The sequence below is a fragment of the Phoenix dactylifera genome, chromosome 3 (genome assembly GCF_051530095.1).
Source record: "Phoenix dactylifera cultivar Ajwa chromosome 3, Ajwa_hap1_PhDact_Kaust_v1.1, whole genome shotgun sequence".
Taxonomy (NCBI): domain Eukaryota; kingdom Viridiplantae; phylum Streptophyta; class Magnoliopsida; order Arecales; family Arecaceae; genus Phoenix; species Phoenix dactylifera.
Genome location: NC_143192.1, coordinates 40422408 through 40439152, shown reverse-complemented (window position 1 = coordinate 40439152; position 16745 = coordinate 40422408). Strand labels below are relative to the sequence as shown.

Genomic DNA, 16745 nt, shown 5'->3' with positions numbered 1-16745 from the left:
CTAATTTTTTTCTTTTTCTTTTTTCTCTGCAGGGAAGTGTAGGCCCACATCACGGTTCACTTTTTGTTGCAAGAGTAGGATATAATAGTCAGAGATACACTCCATCGATCTCATCAAAATTTAAAACATAGCTAGAATTGCCTCTAATAAGTCTCCAGCTATCGAAAGTTTTAGAGTTGCATGCAACAATCTTGATCATAGACATTCAAACAAAAACACTTTTATCCCAGCAATAAAGGGCATATATAATAATGTTGGTCAAAGAAACTCTTCACTGACATTCCAATCATCCTATGCTTTGCAAGGATGCTCCTTTAAAGCCGCAGGCGTAGTGAAACCACGCCATGGTGGATGTGGCCCAAATCCAACCTCCAATCACAGGCTGACACATAGCACTAAAGGGGAAGAAGATTGTTTTTCATTGGACAAATCTTCATGGGCTGAGCTGGATAAAGACAACCAAGAACTTGTTTTTCACATAACTTAGGACTCCCAAGTCCAACACCAATAAGACAAAGACTTTGTACCTATAAATAAGAGCTTGGCAGACAAGGTAAGATCTTTCTCTCTGATCCATTATTCAGATCTTATTCTCCTCTATTCTCTAAAATCATATTCGCTAACTTAAGCATTGGATAGTCGCCTCACTGGGCAACTCCGACGACTTCTATCCTTTCTTGTGTGCGCAGATCCGTGCTTCGGATTGGATTTTGGCAACAACATACGAACAATTAAATGAATTCAGTCATACCACATTTAGCACAAGCATAGCTACCATAATATTGTTCATGGTTTGTTTGACCCCCAAGGCTGTGAAAATACCAAGATCTAGTATACTGCTAATGCGTATCCCTACTGGTTGACTGACAGCTTTTCCATAATTATCAACATTTTTCTATAGATCTGTTCTTTTTAGATCTCTTCTTTTCTTATATTTATACCATCTACTAGTACTACAAACCCGCTGCATTTTACAGAATGATCGCATGCCAAGGCATCATGCCAATTCCCTAATGCAGCATCCAATCGTAGGACCATGACATGAATTGCCCAAATTTGGTGCCCTCCTTTTTGAATCCGGCTTCATCCCAATATAGATGAAATGGGACGAAAAAGGCTCCTTAAAAACAGTACCCCAACATGCGTCCGTGAAAATTTGCTCAAAATGAGCTGTTGTTAATTCGTTTTCTGATTGGATAAATCAAACTATTTTTAAATTCAGTAGACTAGAGCTGTTTGGGTTGGGCCGGTATATGCCTAGGCCCAGCCCGGCCCATCGGGCCTCTTCTGTTTGTCCAGGAACGTCCCAATCCTCAAAGGTCAATACCAGACACGCCCAAAAACCCGGTATTGATATGTCCATTAACATATAGTATACAATTTTATTATTATTATATTTAATATAATATTAAATATATAATCATCTTGGGCTGGGTGGGGTGGGCCAATTTATAATTTTCCCATGCCTGGCCCGATTTTCAGAACAGGCCTTTTTTGGCCAGGCCCGCTAAATTTCAGGCTGGGCTAGAATGGGCCTGGCGGCCCATCATCTGCGCTTGTTTCTGTATAGCTCTTCGGTAAACAATGCAGGTAATATGTTGGAAAGGGGCACTAATCAGTTTACCCCCTCCCCACCTCCAGCCGAAGAGACAAAGGTGACCATGGAGAATGTTGCTTTCTTATGCAGATACTTCAGGAGTTAACGAGCCAGAGAATCTCCTCCATTTCTCACACAGGTAGAAGAACAGCAGATTCTCTGGTATGAGACGCACCATTCAGAAAAATGGAGATAGACGCACCATACTGTTAAAATTCGAGACGATTAGTGCGTTTGTTGACAAACATTTTCCATTCAGAAGAAGAAAAAAAAAATCCTACTCGAGAACTAAAAACACCTTTTCCCACAGATTGTGCAAGATAAGATTGAAGCTAAAAGTGAGATTCAGAGAAGACTTGCAACTGACACCCATGAGTTGTTGCATGATGGATGCCTGCCGCGGTTTCTTTCTTCTTCTTTTTCATGAAATATTTGACACAATTTTCAGGTACCAGTGAGACGAGAGCATCATCACCATGGCGAACACAAGAACAGAAGCAAAGTACGGTTTAGGTCGGCACTACTTGGAGCTGTAATAGGAGACGGCTGGTATGCAAATTGGGAATGGCTCCAATGGTGGTGCCCGTATATATCTAACCAATACTGGCGACCCAGTCCGTTTCCCAAAGAGAAGCAGCTTTCATCCAGTCTTTCCTAATTTATCCCGCTGTACTCCTGTACACGATCATCATCCGCTGACCGAGGAAGAGGTGATGGCTTTGGCACCTTGCTCTCTCCATCCTCGGCCGTGTCCTCGTCCTTCACAGCAAGCAACACCAACACCACAAGCAAGGGATAGCTTACAGTAGTAAGAGACCAGTTTACTATCAACTGCGACAGCAGCTTCGTTTTACTGTTATCAATTTGCCAGGCAACGGCAGCGCCGGCACTCTGCATTCCCTTGTAGAATCCACTATACCTGCACACAGTTTAATAGCCATCGATGATCAGAAGGCAATAGAAAAAAAAAAAGAAGATAGTTCGGAAGTAGGTAGTGCATGCATAGAAGAAAAATTTACCTGCTAAGGGTCTCGGAGTCATCAGCCAGCGCCCCGATCATCCAGTAGCACAAGGTCTGAAACATGGCATCGAGCAAGCCATAACTGAAGTAGAGGACAAATGGGCCGGCGAACCGCCCACCGGAGTCCTTGAAATCCAAGGTATGCCCCTTCCATTTGCCATCAGTATACCTTAGCTGGTTCACTAGCCCTCCGGCCCAGATCGCCGTCCCGAGCACCGCCACGGCCCCGATCCCCACCAGCCCCCGCATCCTCCTGCTCTTGAAGCTGTAGTCCAGGAAGTAGCCGATCCCGAAGGAGCCGAGCATCTGCGCCCCCCAGTAGAACACGTTGTTCAGCCCTTTGGTCCTCAGAGTGAAGATGAGTCCATTCACGTTGTTGAATTGGTAGGTGTAGAAGAAGTTGCTGCCCCAGGCGGCGGGGACGATGAGGAGCATCTTCCAGTTGGCGAAGAGCTTGAGGATCTCCACGGCCTCGGTGCGGACGTTGGAGTAGGTCATGGCGGTGGCGCGGGTGCCGTCGTCGCGGACGACCCGCGCCGGGGGGAGGATGGCGAGGGAGAGAGCGGCGCCCGCGGCCATGAAGCACATGAAGGCGATGTAGGTGCCGTCGTTGACGGAGCCGGCCTCCTCGCGGTGGTAATTGAGGAGGAAGGGGATGAGGCCGCCGATGACGCCGCCGAGGTTGAAGATGGCCCAGAAGAGGGAGATGTAGGAGCCCTTGCGGTGGGCCGGGGGGTAGGAGGTCATGATGGCACCCTGTCCGGCCCAGAGGAGGCCAGCGCCGATTCCGAGGATTGCGCCGGCGGTTACGACGAAAGGCTGGCGGTGGGAGTGGTTGTAGGAGAGGAAGGAGCCGGCGTAAAGGACGTAGGTGGAGCAGCCGGCGAGGAGGGTGAGGCGGGGGCCGAGGAGGTTGTAGATGCCGCCGCCGAGGACGCCGAAGACGGCGAAGGTGGTGTAGAGGGCGGTGTTGGCGTTGTTGGCGGCCTTGTGCTCGAGCTGGCCGCCGCCGCCCATGCCGGAGAGGGCGTTGAACATTCCCGGGCAGCAGAAGCACACCAGCCCGATCAGGCAGACCTGGACAAACGGCGAATTGTATCTGTAAGGGCCCAAAGCAAGAGACGACCCTTCTTCCTCCTCCTCCTCTTTGGATCGAAGACCCATTTTTGGACCTTGGACTGGGATTGAGAGGGAGCGGAGGACGGGGGATTTGGATATGAGATTCCGAGGGGATTCTGGCGATGGGAAGTATGCCAAGGAATCGGGAGGAGGGAGCGGCTTTTATGATGGCCGGGGCCAATCGCGTAGCATTTTTAAGTACGGTTACCGACTCCCCCGCCACCAAATGGCAAGCAACACCTGCATATAGTAAACCGGTATATCATATCATCTCGGTATCCATAAAGTTCGTATATGTTTAATAATTGAATACATATTTCTTACCAAAATTAATTCAATATATTATTTCCTCTTAATTCCTCCAGCTTAAATAAGGGTGAATGGCATTTGAACCGAGCCTTCTATCACATTCACCAAAAGACTACCCGCTGGGAAGTGGAGACTTTGTTTGCTTCCTTGCAAGAATTTTCAACATATTATTGTAATTTTGCTTGTAATTAGCGTTGTTTTAGTGTTTCTTATTTTTGCTAATTATAGAAATCTAATCACATAGTTTTAGTCCAAAGCAAATCTGTTGGACATGGTATTTTTATCTTTTGACAAGCAGAAATATCACAAGTTTAAACTAGACTAGCACATTAGATCGAGGTTATATTTTGCCATAACTCTTAAGTTATTAGAAACAACGAGACCTAAGAGTTGATAGAATGAGATTTGTTTCGGCCCAATCTAGTGGATTAATATGGTAAAGAATATATTAATTGTGAGTGATGCATAAATTTATTGAATTCCTAAATGATCCTGTATGCATAACATGGACTCTCACTTGCCAAATGCCCAAAGCTAACATCAGGCCAACCATGAAAGTGAATATTTATTATAAGGCTTTTTGACCGCCATTCTTTGTGGCTCTCACTATCGCGTTCCTTTTTCTCCTTTGGCATGGATAGACTTGTATCTTTCAGATTATTGTCCAAGTCAAGGTTCGGTTATGATTTGGATGCTTTGAAAGTTTTGATATGTCCACAGACTTACTTCATATCTGCTTTCTTTAACTTTAATCCCTTTGTTTGGTCTAGTTGTCGCTATTGCTGTGCGTGCAAGGTTTAGCCTTTATTTTCATACACAGATGATAAAACTAAGGGGCCAATTAAAGATCACATCTGAGATATCTACATCAAAGTTTACGCACGGCTATCATCTTAAGTATTATTTGGAGTAAATTGTAGAGGAAGTTTTGCTGGTATCTCTTGTCACGCATTCCTTGTGGTTGTGATTGGTATGGTGCGGGTCCGGTTGCGGCCCGTGTCATGCAGAAAGACACATCTTCAGTTAGAACCATATTGCCGTCCAAGCAAAGAAAACTATGCTATCCAAAGACAAGAAGACAAAGCCGGCAGCCGGCGCCGGGCATTCTCTTCTCTTCTGCTTAGGTGTGTTAAGAATATGATTGCTTAAATTATTTTTAAGTTAATAAGAGATGTTTCTACAACATCTTGAAACGTTATATTGTATTAGGATTCCAATAGCGAGCATTGTGAGTGTGAGGACTCGTGCATGTGAGTATTTAGCCTCACATTGATTATTTGCTGAATAGATTTTGGATACTTATACAATATTAAAAAATTCAAATAATATTTTTCGGCTAGATATTTTGGATGAGCTCTTGAGTTGTTACAAATGATATCAGAGCAGATCTGTCCCATAACCTATGTGAATTAGGAGACACTGTAATACAAATTCATTGAAGCTGACCATGGGCCGATCATGGTATTTATGATTAAATTTGAATGAATTTGAATTTTTAACCTGACAAGAACATCAAAATTTAAATAAGAAGAATACGTGAGGATCCATGCCGACAGCCATTTTGGATAGGGCCTTGAGTTGTTACGGTGGAGCCATTAGAATCTACGCAATTAGCCAAGTGCCAAGTGGCATGTGTACAAAAGTTTGCCTTGCGCCCTTGGGGTGTCGCGTGAAGTGATTGGTCCGCCGATCCAGTGGGCCCATCGATGATAGGGAGAGGTAAAATTCGTCTTTCTTTCTTTTATTCGTAGCAGGACGGGTGGAAGTTTTTTAGGAAGCCACGGAGATGGATTCTCGACTCCAGCGTCTAGCGCTCCGACTTCCAAGTGGAGCCCGTGAACACTGTGCCTGGACAAAAGATATTGGGTTACTCTTCTATTCTGTATCTTCTTTTTTTTAGAGAAAGGTATACTGTGGAAAAGGATTGCGCCCAAAAAATGAATCTACGACCGCAGGATCACTATGTCAGCAGGATTGAGAGAAGAAGCCTGCCCTGGGAAAGCAGATACTAGACATATATGCATACATACTTATATACATACATATATAGGTATATATATATATATATATGTATTTATATGCATATATATATATATATATACACGTGTATGTATGTGTATATATATACATATAAAATTTATCTTACGTAGACAATCGGCATCTTTAGATTGTGTTTACAAAAGAGCAGATAGTAGGTTTAGCAAGAATTTATGAGTCTTGGCAGGATTTGCTATCAAGCGGTAAAGTTCATCTCCAACTGACCTAATAAACGCATCTCAATTCGGCCCACATGTCATTTCTCAGCTGTATTCAACAAATCTGGTTTGGTCGCGTTATTTAGAAGGATAACTAGCTAATGTGGCCTCCATAGGTCACATTGCATGTATCAGTGTTTCAAGATACAACTTTTCTCAAAAAAAAAAAAAAAAAAAAAGACTTTCAAGATGCATTAAAGTCATAGGACTTTCAGTCTATACCTCTCATTGACATCCTCCTCTAGAAAAATATTTTTCATTTTCCCCCCATTTTTTTGGTGATAAAAGTCTCATAACTCCATTCATCTCTTAAGTCACAACTAATGTATGGTCGGCAAAGATGATAAACTTAGGTTCCTAGCCAACTGAAATTAACCGACCCACTTCATGTTGGAGAAAAGTCCAAGTGGTGGTGTTGTTACTGTCCGACCCGAGTCAGCAATGCTTGCTTGTTATTCTTTTAGAAGAAAAAAAAATCTCAGAAAAACACTAGATCAATTTTGCATGTTATATAATTATCTTGATAGGAGAGTCAACTGACATCCAAGTGAATCCATCAGTCACCAAACCGATTTCATATGCATTTTCATAAGCTTATTATGTGCTGGGGCCTAGAGTGTGATCCAATGTACCAAAGTGGAGGGTACACCATTTTTGGTCCATTGCTTATTTTCTTCATGGTCCGCAATCACCACACAATCTTCCATCAGGATTGATGCAATGTATGGGGCTTTGGTGAGGTAGAGTTTGGCTAACCACCAGGCACCACATCAGATCAAGGAATGGAGCATCGAACGGAGTGGATTAATGCACTTAAGCAGTTTTCTGTCACAGGCACCCCTGATCATCAAGATGTGTCAGGTTCTTATAGATGCAATTTAGAAAAAATAGGGAGGCAGAGGAGCCAGGTTCTGGGCATTGGCTATCCAAAATTTTTTATCGACATAATCCAATTAAGCAACTGCAACTAAGATTTGAAGCTAAGATGCCTCAGACGAACAGGTAAGCAAGTGCCAACTCATTAAATCTCCATCTGAGGAGCTGTTGGCAGTAGGACTTTTGGAAGTAGAACGTTTGGAAATAGAGCTTTCTAAAGTAGAGCTTGTATAAAAAAATGTTTCCTATTTGGTAACTATATTTTCAAAGTATTGTCGCACTTTAACATATGTTTGGTAAATAAACTAAGGAGTACTTTTGGTATACAAGAGAGCATAATAAAATATAATATATATTAATACATAAATATATGATATAGTATAAAATAATTATAATGTGATATAATATTGTATACTATAGCATAACAATTTAATATAATATTAAATTATTTAACATAACATATCAATATATTATGATATAATGTAATATAATATTATATTTATAGTATAGTATAATAATAAAGGTATAAAATATTATTATTATTAGTGTAAATTAATTTTCCACCCTTCTATAGATTTTCAAAATTATAAAGGAACATTTTGTATAATTGTTATATTTTATCACGGGTATTTTGGTCATAAAAATAGCTTTCCGACGGGGCCTAAAAGTGTTTTTCCGGAAAGCTTCAAAATGGAGTTTCTCCCAAAACGTTGTTTTTAGTTTTCTAGAAAAGCTAAAACAGCTTCTCGAAATTTTTACTAAACACATCTATTTCATCTAAAAATGCTTTTGGAGAGCCAGAAAGTACTTTTCGGCCCTCCAAAAGCTCCCCCAAATATGGATAATTTTCATCATTTCTTCTATGAAATGAACAGCTATGTTCCCCATCGTTGCACATTTAAAAGTCTAGAGAATAATTTAATACATTATAACCATTATCAAGATGGAGGCAAAGTGACTTGATCATATGATCTGAAGGTATCGTCAATTTGGGTTAAATATGGGCCGGAATTGATCTCAGACTATATCTGACCAGAACGCATGATGGGCCTTTTCTTCTTTAGTTTGGGCCATGTTTGATATATGCCATTTTGCCATTTCATGCAGCCTTACCCCGCTAGCATGAAACACAAAATTTAGTGGCATATGGCAGTCCATCGAAAAGCTCAAATTACTAGCAAACCTCAAAGCTCATGAGTTTAAGAATAAGCTAAGCTATAAGGACCCATGCACGCAAGCATGAGTTTAATCTTATATCTGTTTCATAGTAGCAAGATATCGGCTACGTTTAAGTAGGATCATATAACGCTTCGACCAACAAGTGTCTCATAAAAATTCAAAACAGCCTAGTAGTATTAATTATGCATGAATAGAACATCAGGGAGACATGAATGTGCAATCATTACGAGACTCCATTCGAGATGTGTTTGGTTTGTAAGCGGAATCAGAATTGAAATAGGAATAGAAATCGGAATGGATTGGAATGAAAATTAGAATGGTCATATCCTCCACGCATTTGATTTATAACGGAAACCGGAATTGAAATTGGAATGAGATCTGAATACTGGAAAATAATTAGGATTGAGTTTTTGAGGAATTGGGATATTTCTATTTCCTCTATAATCCAAATGGGAATGAAAGATTCTTCCAACCGAATAGCTGGAATGGGAGTTACTCATTCCTATTTCCATTTCCATCTCAAAGCCCAACTCTCTCTAACCAAACATGCTCTTAATATATATACCAAGGTGCTTAAAAACAAGTACATACTAAGATGAAAAAGATCAACTCGGTGATAAAGTAAACCCAAGATTAGTTATTGAAAATCTAACTAATCACAAATCCAGAATTATGAGTCAATCATTACCTCATATCGTTAGGTTATTGGAGTGATATTTCGGATTTCCTATAAAAGACTAATATCCAAACATGTTTGCATCCATTCTTTTAAGAACAGAAGATGGGACCGTTGTCGTTCATTTTCTAAAGTAAATATGATGAGAGAAATGGTTACTTAGGTCAAAAACAGAGAAAAATTCTTCCAAAGTTTTGAACCAAGGCCTTCTCCCACTAGAGAAACGGTGCAACCACATAATCCAGTACGTTGCCACATTGTACCATAGAGTTTTTTCCTATGTAACATCTGGGGAGGTTGCTTGATTAAATGCAGTAGGTTCGGCAACTTGCCTGGTTGACCTACCAACCAAAATGGCAGCCCATGATATTTTATAACGTCATGGAAAAGATAACTCTAGGCACTGGGAGGATGGCGACTCCTCCACGTGGCAGCAGCGTGAGAATTCAAAACCGAGAGTGGGGAGTGGGGTCAAACGCGGCCGAAGGAATAGAGAAATCATCGTAGGACCAGATCTGATCAATCAGTCCAAATCTGAAGGCATATCTTGAATTATTTAAATAAAGGGAATGACATGGCGAGTGTCTATTGGGCTCGTCCATCTAATAATTAGACCAAGGGATGGCCTTCAGAGTTTGAAATCAACCATGTTTTCCGCTCGGCGTAAACAAAGCCGTGAATCGCGGTGACCATGTGGACCACTGGGCCCCCCGAGCCCGCAAGGAATCATGCCAAGTGTGAGCGGTAAGCAGAGGCGTAAATAGATGGTAACAAAAAGAGTCGCAACACAAAGCGTCCCCTTACGTAACTGAAAGTTGGCAGCTTTGCCTCTCAGCATCCTATCCTAATCCAGAACCCCTCACCAGAAATGGAAATTTACTCTGCCCTTTGGATATATCTGTTCCAATGAAGCAGATTTTATCCAATCCATAGCTGATCCAAAATAGAGTGGATAATGATAAAATTTATTCCGAATCTGATTCAGATATATATTTTTATAAATTATCTTATTGAGATTAAAAAATATAGATTGTATTAAAAAAATTAGCTTGATTGGTCGAATCTATCTCATCTAACTCTATTCATGTGATGGATGGAGATAATAGCTATTCTATTCATACCAAGAGAAGATGAATAAGGCATCAATCAATCAATCAATTGCTTGTGTTAACCAATTATATTAATGATTAAATATAGCAAATTGTTTGCTCAACAAATTAATTAAGATAGCCCGTGAGAGGGCACGCAGGCCCCGGCCTTGGGGATCCGCAAAAACAGGTGCCTTAGAGAAAGTGATCTCAAGGCGCTTCTCATATCCCTCAAACCCAATTGGTGAGATCAGGGAAGGGTTTGGTGAATCAACCAACAAATGTGCCATCGAATCAGAATGAAGCATGAGAATATAAGTGGTCGATGGAGGAGAAGAGAGCGCGACGAGAAACGAGATTAAGAGTGAGGTTTACTTATCAGAAAAGCGGCTAGATAGAAAAGTTAGTTTAAAGTGGAAATCAAACTGAAAATTTGAGAAATCCTACTCTATGAAAGAGGTCATCAATAGGGATATCATGACGTCTTTCTTACGCACTACAACGGATCAATATAACAACATATTAGTAGCTAGTACACAAATACAAGATAAGAGATGGAAAAAAATGAACATCTGAGTACTCTTCTGCTTACGTTGGAGTATGCAGCATATTGCTTGTGTTAACCAATGATATTAAATATAGCAAATTGTTTGCTCAACAAATTGATTGAGATAGCTCGTGAGAAGGCACGCAGGCCCCGACCTTGGGGATCTGCAAAGACAGGTGCCTCAGAGAAAATCTCAAGGCGCTTCTCATATCCCTCAAACCCAATTGGTGAGACCAGGGGAGGGTTTGATGAATCAACCAACAAATGTGCCATCGAATCATAATGAAGCATGAGAATATGAGTGGTCGATGAAGGAAAAGAGAGTGCGACGAGAAGAGAGATTGAGAGTGAGGTTTACTTATCAGAAAAGCGGCTAGCCAGAGAAGTTAGTTTAAAGCGGAAATCAAACTGAAAATTTGGAAAATTCTACTCTATGAAAGAGGTCATCAATAGGGATATCAGGACGGCTTTCTTATGCACTTCAACGGATCAATATAACAACATATTAGTAACTAGCACACAAATATAAGATAACAGATGGAAAAAAATGAACATCTTAGTACTCTTCCGCTTACGTTGGAGTATGCAACAGATTGCTTGTGTTAACCAATAATATTAATGATTAAGTATAGCAAATTATTTGCTCAACAAATTGATTAAGATAGCCCGGGAGAGGGCACGCAGGTCCCGGCCTTGGGGATCTGCAAAGACAGGTGCCTCAGAGAAAGTGATCTCTTCTCATATCTCTTAAACCAAATTGGTGAGACCAGGGGAGGGTTTGGTGAATCAACCAACAAATGTGCCATCGAATCAGAATAAAGAATGAGAATATGAGTGGTCGATGAAGGAGAAGAGAGTGCGATGAGAAAGAAAATTGAGAGTGAGGTTTACTTATCAGAAAAGAGGCTAGCGAGAGAAGTTAGTTTACAGTGAAAATTAAACTAAAAATTTGGAAAATCCTACTATGAAAGAGGTCATCAATAGGGATATCAGGACAGCTTTCTTACGCACTGCAACAGATCAATATAACAACATATTAGTAGCTAGTACATAAATACAAGATAAGAGATGGGAAAAAATAAACATTTGAGCACTCTTCTGCTTACGTTGGAGTATGCAGCAGATTGCTTGTGTTAACCAATGATATTAATGATTAAAAATAACAAATTGCTTGCTCAACAAATTAATTAAGATAGCCCGTGAGAGGGCATGCAGGCCCCAGCCTTGGGGATCTGCAAAGATAGGTGCCTCAAAGAAAATTATCTCAAGGCGCTTCTCATATCCCTCAAACGCAATTGGTGAGACTAGGATAGGGTTTGGTGAATCAACCAACGAATGTGCCATTGAATAAGAATGAAGCATTAGAATATGAGTGGTCGATGAAGAAGAAGAGAGTGCGACGAGAAAGAAGATTGAGAGTGAGGTTTACTTATCAGAAAAGTAGCTAGTCAGAGAAGTTAGTTTAAAGCGGAAATCAAACCGAAAATTTGGAAAATCCTACTCTATGAAAGCGGTCATCAATAGGGATATCAGGACGGCTTTCTTACATACTGCAGCGGATCAATATAACAACATATTAATAGCTAGTACACAAATACAAGATAACAAATGGAAAAAAATAAACATCTGAGTACTCTCCTGCTTACGTTAGAGTATGCAGCAGATTGCTTGTGTTGACCAATGATATTAATGATTAAATATAGCAAATTGTTTGCTCAACAAATTGATTAAGATAGCCCGTAAGAGGGCACGCAGGAACCGACCTTGGTGATCTACAAAGACAGGTGCCTTGGAGAAAGTGATCTCAAGGCGTTTCTCATATCCCTCAAACCCAACTGGTGAGACCAGGAGAGGGTTTGGTGAATCAACCAATGTTGGCGGAGGCCTGAGGGGCCGAGTCAACGTTGGCGGAGGCCTGGAGGGCCGAGTCAGTCCTGCCGCCTACCAACGTGGATGCGCTGGAGGAGTAGGGTGGGTTATACCACTAGGGGGTCCCTGAACCCACTGGCGAGGCCCTGTCGGAGTCCGGAGTTGGGCGAGGCTTGGTCGGAGTCGACTCGTGGCGCTATGGGCCCCTGCGCTAGTTTAAGGAAATAAAGTTGCGCCTTCACTAACACCTGCGGGTTTTGGTGTAATGGTAGCGCTTGATCCTGACAACCAACAAATGTGCCATCGAATCAGAATGAAGCATGAGAATATGAGTGGTCGATGAAGGAGAAGAGAGTGCAACGAGAAGTGAGATTGAGAGTGAGGTTTACTTATCCAAAAAGTGGCTAGTCAGAGAAGTTAGTTTAAAATAGAAATCAAATTGAAAATTTGAGAAATCCTACTCTATGAAAGAGGTCATCAATCGGGATATCGGGACGGCTTTCTTACGCACTGCAGTGGATCAATATAACAACATATTAGTAGCTAGTACGCAAATACAAGATAACAAATGGAAAAAAATGAACATTTGAGTACTCTTCTGCTTACGTTTTAGTATCAAGCAGATTGCTTGCGTGAACTAATGATATTAAGAATTAAATATAGCAAATTACTTGCTCAACAAATTGATTAAGATAGCCCGTGAGAGGGCATGCCTTGGGGATCTGCAAAGACAGGTGCCTTAGAGAAAGTAATCTCAAGGCGCTTCTCATATCCCTCAAACCCAATTGGTTAGACCAGGGTAGGGTTTGGTGAATCAACCAACAAATGTGCCATCGAATCAGAATGAAGCATGAGAATATGAGTGGTTGATGAAGGAGAAGAGAGTGCGACGAGAAGGAAGATTGAGAGTGAGGTTTACTTATCAGAAAAGCGGCTAGCCAGAGAAATTAGTTTAAAGCGGAAATCAAACTGAAAATTTGGAAAATCCTACTCTATGAAAAAGGTCGTCAATAGGGATATCAGGACGGCTTTCTTACGCACTGCAACGGATCAATATAACAACGTATTAGTAGCTAGTACACAAATACAAGATAACAGATGGAAAAAAATAAACATCTAAGTACTCTTCTTCTTACGTTGGAGTACGCAGCAGATTTATGTTAACCAATGATACTAATGATTAAATATAGTAAATTGTTTGCTCAACAAATTGATTAAAATAGCCCGTGAGAGGGTACGCAAGCCCTGGCCTTGGGGATCCGCAAAGACAAGTGCCTCAGAGAAAGTGATCTCAAGACGCTTCTCATATCTCTCAAACCCAATTAGTGAGACCAGGGGAGGGTTTGGTGAACAACCAACAAATGTGCCATCGAATCAGAATGAAGCATGAGAATATGAGTGGTCGATAAAGGAGAACAGTGTGCGATGAGAAGGGGGATTGAGAGCGAGGTTTACTTATCAGAAAAGCAGCTAGCCAGAGAAGTTAGTTTAAAGCGGAAATCAAACCGAAAATTTGGAAATCCTACTCTATGAAAGCGGTCATCAATAGGGATATCAGGACGGCTTTCTTACATACTGCAGCGGATCAATATAACAACATATTAATAGCTAGTACACAAATACAAGATAACATATGAAAAAAATGAACATCTGAGTACTCTTCTGCTTACGTTGGAGTATGCAGCAGATTGCTTGTATTGACCAATGATATTAATGATTAAATATAGCAAATTGTTTGCTCAACAAATTGATTAAGATAGCCCGTAAGAGGGCAAGCAGGAACCGACCTTGGTGATCTACAAAGACAGGTGCCTTGGAAAAAGTGATCTCAAGGCGTTTCTCATATCCCTCAAACCCAACTGGTGAGATCAGGAGAGGGTTTGGTGAATCAACCAACAAATGTGCCATCGAATCAGAATGAAGCATGAGAATATGAGTGGTCGATGAAAGAGAAGAGAGTGCAACGAGAAGTGAGATTGAGAGTGAGGTTTACTTATCCAAAAAGTGGCTAGCCAGAGAAGTTAGTTTAAAATAGAAATCAAATTGAAAATTTGGGAAATCCTACTCTATGAAAGAGATCATCAATAGAGATATCGGGACGGCTTTCTTACGCACTGCAATGGATCAATATAACAACATATTAGTAGCTAGTACGCAAATACAAGATAACAAATGGAAAAAAATGAACATTTGAGTACTCTTCTGCTTACGTTTTAGTTTCAAGCAGATTGCTTGCGTGAACTAATGATATTAAGGATTAAATATAGCAAATTACTTGCTCAACAAATTGATTAAGATAGCCCGTGAGAGGGCATGCCTTGGGGATCTGCAAAGACAGGTGCCTTAGAGAAAGTAATCTCAAGGCGCTTCTCATATCCCTCAAACCCAATTGGTTAGACCAGGGTAGGGTTTGGTGAATCAACCAACAAATGTGCCATCGAATCAGAATGAAGCATGAGAATATGAGTGGTTGATGAAGGAGAAGAGAGTGCGACGAGAAGGAAGATTGAGAGTGAGGTTTACTTATCAGAAAAGCGGCTAGCCAGAGAAATTAGTTTAAAGCGGAAATCAAACTGAAAATTTGGAAAATCCTACTCTATGAAAAAGGTCGTCAATAGGAATATCAGGACGGCTTTCTTACGCACTGCAACGGATCAATATAACAACGTATTAGTAGCTAGTACACAAATACAAGATAATAGATGAAAAAAAATAAACATCTAAGTACTCTTCTTCTTACGTTGGAGTACGCAGCAGATTGCTTATGTTAACCAATGATACTAATGATTAAATATAGTAAATTGTTTGCTCAACAAATTGATTAAGATAGCCCGTGAGAGGGTACGCAAGCCCTGGCCTTGGGGATCCGCAAAGACAAGTGCCTTAGAGAAAGTGATCTCAAGGCGCTTCTCATATCTCTCAAACCCAATTAGTGAGACGAGGGGAGGGTTTGGTGAATCAACCAACAAATGTGCCATCGAATCAGAATGAAGCATGAGAATATGAGTGGTCGATGAAGGAGAAGAATGTGCGATGAGAAGGGGGATTGAGAGCGAGGTTTACTTATCAGAAAAGCAGCTAGCCAGAGAAGTTAGTTTAAAGCGGAAATCAAACCGAAAATTTGGAAAATCCTACTCTATGAAAGCGGTCATCAATAGGGATATCAGGACGACTTTCTTACATACTGCAGCGGATCAATATAACAACATGTTAATAGCTAGTACACAAATACAAGATAACAGATGGAAAAAAATGAACATCTGAGTACTCTTCTACTTATGTTGGAGTATGCAGCAGATTGCTTGTGTTGACCAATGATATTAATGATTAAATATAGCAAATTGTTTGCTCAACAAATTGATTAAGATAGCCCGTAAGAGGGCACGCAGGAACCGACCTTGGTGATCTACAAAGACAGGTGCCTTGGAGAAAGTGATCTCAAGGCGTTTCTCATATCCCTCAAACCCAACTGGTGAGACCAGAAGAGGGTTTGGTGAATCAACCAACAAATGTGCCATCGAATCAGAATGAAGCATGAGAACATGAGTGGTCGATGAAGGAGAAGAGAGTGCAACGAGAAGTGAGATTGAGAGTGAGGTTTACTTATCCAAAAAGTGGCTAGCCAGAGAAGTTAGTTTAAAATAGAAATCAAATTAAAAATTTGGAAAATCCTACTCTATGAAAGAGGTCATCAATAGGGATATCGGGACGGCTTTCTTACGCACTGCAATGGATCAATATAACAACATATTAGTAGCTAGTACGCAAATACAAGATAACAAATGGAAAAAAATGAACATTTGAGTACTCTTCTGCTTACGTTTTAGTATCAAGCAGATTGCTTGTGTGAACTAATGATATTAAGGATTAAATATAGCAAATTACTTGCTCAACAAATTGATTAAGATAGCCTGTGAGAGGGCATGCAGGCCCCGGCCTTGGGGATCTGCAAAGACAGGTGCCTTAGAGAAAGTAATCTCAAGGCGCTTCTCATATCCCTCAAACCCAATTGGTTAGACCAGGGTAGGGTTTGGTGAATCAACCAACAAATGTGCCATCGAATCAGAATGAAGCATGAGAATATGAGTGGTTGATGAAGGAGAAGAGAGTGCGACGAGAAGGAAGATTGAGAGTGAGGTTTACTTATCAGAAAAGCGGCTAGCCAGAGAAGTTAGTTTAAAGCGGAAATCAAACTGAAAATTTGGAAAA

General features: G+C 40.9%; 1 protein-coding gene across 1 annotated transcript; it reads right to left on the bottom strand.

The window, feature by feature from the left end:
* Positions 1–1830: 1830 nt before the first annotated feature.
* Positions 1831–4078, bottom strand: LOC103703533 (UNC93-like protein 1). The gene is made up of 2 exons (XM_008786411.6): positions 2617–4078; positions 1831–2516 (listed from the first exon to the last, which is right to left on the bottom strand). Exons 1-2 carry the CDS (start codon positions 3780–3782, stop codon positions 2252–2254), a joined length of 1431 nt encoding a protein of 476 aa, XP_008784633.2. The 5' UTR covers positions 3783–4078; the 3' UTR covers positions 1831–2251.
* Positions 4079–16745: the final 12667 nt, after the last annotated feature.

Bases quoted from the DNA above. Each gene is read 5' to 3' on its own strand.
- LOC103703533 (XM_008786411.6), bottom strand. From the start codon at position 3,782: ATGGGTCTTCGATCCAAAGAGGAGGAGGAGGAAGAAGGGTCGTCTCTT. The intron at 2,517-2,616 runs GTAAATTTTTCT...AACTGTGTGCAG, and splicing joins GACTCCGAGACCCTTAGCAG to GTATAGTGGATTCTACAAGG.